Below are 6,000 nucleotides of genomic sequence, written 5' to 3' on the forward strand. Positions count from 1 at the left end.
TAAGGTCACCTAACGGTATTCCTACGAGCTCTGAAAGTGAGCTCGATGCTACCGTTGCGACCGTCTATGACTCTATGGTCAACAGACGACGACTGACTTTGAAAGACTGTGTACGATCACGTGACCCTCGGGGTTCGGCCTCGTTTCCAGTGACTCCGAGTCGGAAAGCTCAGAACGTTCAATATCATTGCCTCCAATGATACCCCAACTGTGAGCATCTCTATTAAATCCACGAAAAAGATAAAGAAAATATTTTGCTTTCAGTTTACTGGGGGATTGTACTGAGATCATCGTCGTTGGGCCAGTGATCCTTAAACTTCGCAAGACCGTCAGGGAGTGACAGGCAGATCATCCAATGGTCGAAGTACTAGTCATGCGGTGATGTGCCAAATTTTCACCTGAAATTTGGCAGAGAACACAAAAACGCTCTTTAGTCTGCACTCGGTAAAATATGTTAAAGTCCCATCAGCGTCCAATCACGTACAACTACACAAAAAATGATAAAACAACAACACTCACTGGATGGTAAGCGGCCATGGAATCTACTAGTAGTAGTAGTAGCAGTAGACAAACAGCGTTAGATGGTGGAAAAGGCAGTTTGTCGAGTATGAAGGCAACATCCTTTTCCACAAGAATGCCTTCGATCTTACTGTCACTCGCCCTGCAGCATTCTTTGATGGTAGCGCTAGTAGTGACTCTGGTAGGAGGCTGACAAGATCCGAAAGCGTTAGACTCCCGCTTGACTATTCCTTAAATTATGATCTGTAACATAACATAACATAGGTGGTGTTATGTCTTTGGGGCAGGGGGCCTGCCAGGTGGATTATCATTAGAGTCCTACGATCGTGATGATTCTAATAAACGACAAAATGAATGAGCTTTCCGAGTTTGCGAGACTGACGGAGACTACGGTAGTCAGGCCTCAATATTTCAAGTTGTCGCACGTCTGAGTCACGTGCGGGTCTTCAATCTAACATACTGCATACATTTCAAACATATGGCTATTTGTTGCACTGGTCTAGATCAATAACGGATTTACAACGATCTCAGACATACGCCACACAACAACGAACAAATTTCCAACTCCCAAGGTCTATAATATATTTAGTATTCAAATACACATGATCAGCGTAGTACCTCACATCAGCTATTGACATCGAACTTGCAGTCGGGGGACCCTCCCTCCGAATCCATCCTATCGTCATTACCTTCGTCAGGCAGACCTAATTTGTGCGCAAAACCCTCGAGGTGATCAAGCTGTACATCGGAAACAACGAAAGACGTGATATCGCAGCCATATGCGCCGATGTTGAAGTCTATATCGATATTGAGTTCTTTCGAGGTACGCCCTACCAAAAGCTTGTTGAAAGAGGAAGCTTCTGCATCGCTACGAGCATATTCTAGAGCATCCTGCTCCAGCATCATTTCAAGAAGCTTTGTGCGCTGAACTGATGATTCAATCTCCCAAGCCGTCGTCAGAACATGTAAGCGCTTGGACTCACGGGTAGCTTGCATCGCAACGACGGCTTGAGCGACGGCCTTGCCAGACATGCCTCGCAAGCCACGCTCAAACAGTTCTTTACCCTAGTATCAAATGTTCATTATTGTGAAATTGTAGCATTGAAAGCTCACTTACCGCCTGGACATCAGCCACAGTCATATCAGTCTCGCCGGAGTGTTTTCCGACAGACTTGTGAAGAAACCGAAGCTCAATTGCGTTAGGCCCATGGCCACGGTGCGTGTCATAAGGTTTGAACTGTCTTTTTGCGCGTTGCACGTAGTAAGACAAGTTTTTCGAGGGGGGGAGGTCTGGAAGAACAAAAAGTTCGTCTTCTGACGAATTATTTGTGATGTCCGAGTCAGATGATGGTGATGATGATCGGCGACCTCTGAGGTGTTGGGATGACACTCTGAATCTCATTGGTATATGATCAGGACGATAGTAGTGTCGCCTGTCGCGACAAGAAGAGTTATGTTCACTGCCAGTGACCTGGCCACGTGTCTGAACGCCATCGGGCCAGAGTTGACAGGACGACTTGGAGTCCTCATCCTGACGAGTAGGACTGGGTTGTCCGGTAGAGCTTGGAGGAGTAAAACAGGGATGCATTTTTGGCTCGCCAGCCTGAGAATGCTCCATAGCTGGTTGTTATTCAACAAGTTGTTGATGCGTGTTGGAGGACGTCGGGTGAAAGTTGGACGAACACAGATTCCACTAGACTAGTGTGTGACTGGAAAACCCTCCCAGTTGGGGCATTGGTCACGATGTATTAATTTCCCTGAGGGGAGTTTGAACCTGGACGTTTCTTGGTAGTGAAACTCAGGTGTTTCGTTGGAGAAACTCGACTAAAATGGCACTTGGTGGGCGCAGTTTGGCGCTCAACGTAAATGATAACACACATACTTACTAGTACAGACCTGTGCTGCCTGCCCCTCAACGTAACCCGTTAATTAATTTGAAACTCAAACTTACCTTCTACTAGGATCTAACTTCGTGTACACACCGTGATTGCTGAGGTCCCCAAGACCAAGGCTATTGCCAAACGGATTGCGTAAAAGCAAGGTTCAATCAAACACGTGCAGCCGCCAGGGTGACTCAGTTTGGTTTGTCTTGGACTTCAAGCTTGAAGGCCAGTTTCCTTCAATCGATTAGAAGACTCCCTAAATATCCTTCAGATTAAAATCTAGCCCCGGATCTGGGTAAGTTCGAGTCTTACTGCGGTCACCACCGGATGCCGCCGCATCAATTGATTTCCGACCGATTGATTTGAAAGAATTTCTGGGCGGCCATCCACCGTGGCTTCACTGAGTTGTTGGACCGCGACCAGTTAGTATTAAATCGTTGTCATGTGTCTGACTCTTCACGGCCTTCCAGATCGCTACCGTATGGCGACTGTGACTAATACCACAATCCTGACTATCATATTCATATTTCAGAGACTTCAAAAGTTGGTGTTCATTGTCACTCGGCGGGTCGCGGAGGCTCGCCAGAACTAAGCGGCTCTCTAAGAAGCAATAGCTATTGAATGGTCGAACCTTATAATGTTCGATGATCGATTGTCGATAACCAGTCATGACGGTAAGTCACACATGTAATATGCCTCGTTGTCATTATCCTCATTACGAGTATCTGACAGCAGGGAGTCCGGCTAGCGATTCATATGCGGCCGCGGCTGAGAGACTGACTGTACAGGGGCTTGTCTAAGGAGAGTCACTAGTATCAGTGAGTAATGTTAAATATCAAAGTTTCGTATTTGGTACTGAGTCAGTTCGTCTCCGAGTCTCCGCGCCACTGCCATTGTCCTCTGGCAGGCTGTGACCATGATTCCTCCAGGCTCAGATCAAGTTGTACGTCGCCAGGAACTTAGTGATGATAGCTACAGCAGCTTTCAGCCACCTCCAGACTCAGATTCTGAGATGTCACGGTGGTGTGAAGAAATGATGAACCTGCCGGTGATGGAAGGCTGGTCTGAGTCGTTGGACATGCCAGCCCCGCTGGGCATCATACCCCCGCTCCATGAAAACGAGTCAGACCCCCACAGTAATTCAACTCCTGGGCCTAGTCAGGCTCATCACACCCCCGTGGAGACTCCGCTATCCATCGAAGAATTTATGGCCATGATCATGAGCTTTGACGCAACCGCCAGTGCCACTGAGGCTGAAGTCGCGGCCGCAGCCCCGCATCTACACTCCCGCTTGTCGAATGTACGCTTATTGCGTCAGGTTGACCCGCCGCCGCCATCCAGAACTCGATACACCCCTTACGAAATTCTCGACAGGCCTGACATTCATCGTGGCAAGCATTGCCTCACTGACGATGTCGAACATCACGCTGGACCGTCACAGCACAGCTCGATGCCAGGTGTACCACCTCCTGCAGTACCATTACTAGCCATTCCAGTACCCTCCTGCAGTACCATTAGCCATTCCAGTACCACCTCCTGCAGCACCATTGTCTACGACGTCTGAGTCATTGCCCTCACTTGCTGTGCCGATTGGACTTGAGAACCTCGTACCCCAGGTGAAATTGAGGGCCAAACAGCGCATGAAACAGTCGATGTTCGACGACTCGTTTCTACTTTCATCCCAGAAAAGATCGGAAAAGGCGCTTGCCAGTCTCGTTGCCGTCATATCCACATTCAATAATCGCAAGTCTCTCACAATATTCATTCTAAACTGACAACTGATCATATTGAGAATAGCTGAACTCGTTCTGTGGTCCCTCGGGAGTGAGGCCAAAAAGGACGCAGACAAAATTGGTGAGACCGCCAAGTACCTGAGGAAACAGGTCAAGGATATAGTTCGGATGGCGGTTTTATTTGGCTACAATTTAAACAACGCGTTGGCAACCCAAACGCAGGAAGAGATGGAGGTTACCATCAGAAACCTTCTGCAAGGTGACGCATTCCTAAACGGAGATATCGAGGTAAGTCTGACATTCTTTTCTCTTTCCGAGGCCAGTAATGCTCATGGGCTTTACCATCAGGTGGGGGGACAGACTATACTCGGTGTGCCGTTCGGGAACAGAGTAGTGCGGCATTTCATGCAGCACATACTGTTCTACCAACTTAACCTCCAGCAATACGTCGGCCCTAGCCGAAATCTCGGGGCATTATTTGCTTTCATCGGGACATTATTTGAGTGGGCGTTGAGAGAACTGTCGACTGGTGTTTTCATCCCAAGTGACTTTGACTTGTCCCGTGCCAGGGTAGCTTTCGACAACAAGTTAAGTAGTCTTTACAGGTCGATGAGCAGCAATGTACGTAGTGCCCTAGTTGCAGACATCTACGCTCAAAGGGGATGATTATCTTAGGGGAGCAGAGCCATCAGTATTACGAACCGCCTGTATTTAGTACCTCCTCAATGTTTGATGTTGCTGACGATCACGAAGGTCGAGGATCGACTTATGCACTCAACGACTCGTGTCACAGTCAGTAAATCAGAAATAAATTCGGAGATTAGATACTCATCCCGGCAAAGTTTCACCTATCATTGATTCATATCCGAACCTCGGAAAAATCGTCAACGCATACGTGGTGCTGTAATAGGGCCCTAGATCCCAATGAGAACTTGAAATGGTCCTAGCCATATACTCCGGAAAACGACGGAAATATGTGGGACAATATTCGCATCGATTTCCGGAGAAAATTTAGACTTATAGTAGTTTTCAGCGACTCGCCTTCGGTTGGCTGCCGGGGTGCCGGCCTATTTCATCTAGCAAACAATTGACTCTAGTAGCCGCAGACCTTGAATTCTATGTCACCTGCTCTACGTCAACTCACGGAGCCTTGGAATTTCAGCGTCGAACCTTAGTGCACGCGTAAATGCAATTGAATTGGATTGTGTATTGATAGACGCACCAAGTCCAGTCACATCTCGTTGGGGAAAGAATACGATCACATGACCATCAAGAATGGCCGGTGCACGTGGGTACATTTGCCTTTATGGGTACGGGGGTTGGGCCGCCATATATCCTGTTTGCATTACGATAAGGAATTTTGTGAGCTATTGAATAGGTTGGCCTTTAGCTCGTTCGACAAGCTGATTAAAACGTCGTAACAGGACGACAAATGTCGTAACAGTACGAAGCTTCAACAAATAGGAAGATGCATTGGCAGCCGCTAGGCGCGCTGCAAATGCACAGCTGTCCGACTCGACGTACTACAACCGCAAAAGCATCCCTTCTGAGCCCGTGACCCCTGTGAGCGCTGTGGAAAAACGGAGAGAGCATGACGAGTTCAGGAAGCATGAGGCGCAAAAGAGACGGACAAGATGAAGTTAGATGAAGATGCAGGCGGGCCCAACAAGAGGGTATTCTAAAACATGGAGAGTTCACTGCGCGGGAGGCTCGCCATAGCGTTGTCCCTTCTCCCATGCTTGCGACGTCCGCAGGCGGCTCCCAGCGTTCATCTTTTGTCGATCCACAATCTTATGAAGACGTTACTCCACTTCTTATGCCTATCGAGAGCTCAACAAGGTCAGCCTCCTCGAGTCTTGAATTTA

General features: G+C 48.1%; 2 protein-coding genes across 2 annotated transcripts; one reads left to right on the forward strand and one right to left on the reverse strand.

Moving 5' to 3' along the window:
- Positions 1 to 1,143: 1,143 nt before the first annotated feature.
- HD556DRAFT_1443036 (uncharacterized protein) lies at positions 1,144 to 2,137 on the reverse strand (the record flags this gene model as incomplete). The annotated part of the gene is made up of 2 exons (XM_041306551.1): positions 1,144 to 1,584; positions 1,637 to 2,137. The coding sequence occupies 2 exons, from the start codon at positions 2,135 to 2,137 to the stop codon at positions 1,144 to 1,146; spliced, it is 942 nt and encodes a 313-aa protein (XP_041160635.1).
- A 1,181-nt stretch (positions 2,138 to 3,318) lies between these two features.
- HD556DRAFT_1443037 (uncharacterized protein) lies at positions 3,319 to 5,042 on the forward strand (the record flags this gene model as incomplete). Its single annotated transcript, XM_041306552.1, has 7 exons — positions 3,319 to 3,859; positions 3,912 to 4,149; positions 4,195 to 4,423; positions 4,484 to 4,705; positions 4,741 to 4,756; positions 4,811 to 4,927; positions 4,978 to 5,042. The coding sequence occupies 7 exons, from the start codon at positions 3,319 to 3,321 to the stop codon at positions 5,040 to 5,042; spliced, it is 1,428 nt and encodes a 475-aa protein (XP_041160636.1).
- Positions 5,043 to 6,000: the final 958 nt, after the last annotated feature.

The sequence above is a fragment of the Suillus plorans genome (genome assembly GCF_016647745.1).
Source record: "Suillus plorans strain S12 chromosome Unknown HD556scaffold_26, whole genome shotgun sequence".
Classification (NCBI taxonomy): domain Eukaryota; kingdom Fungi; phylum Basidiomycota; class Agaricomycetes; order Boletales; family Suillaceae; genus Suillus; species Suillus plorans.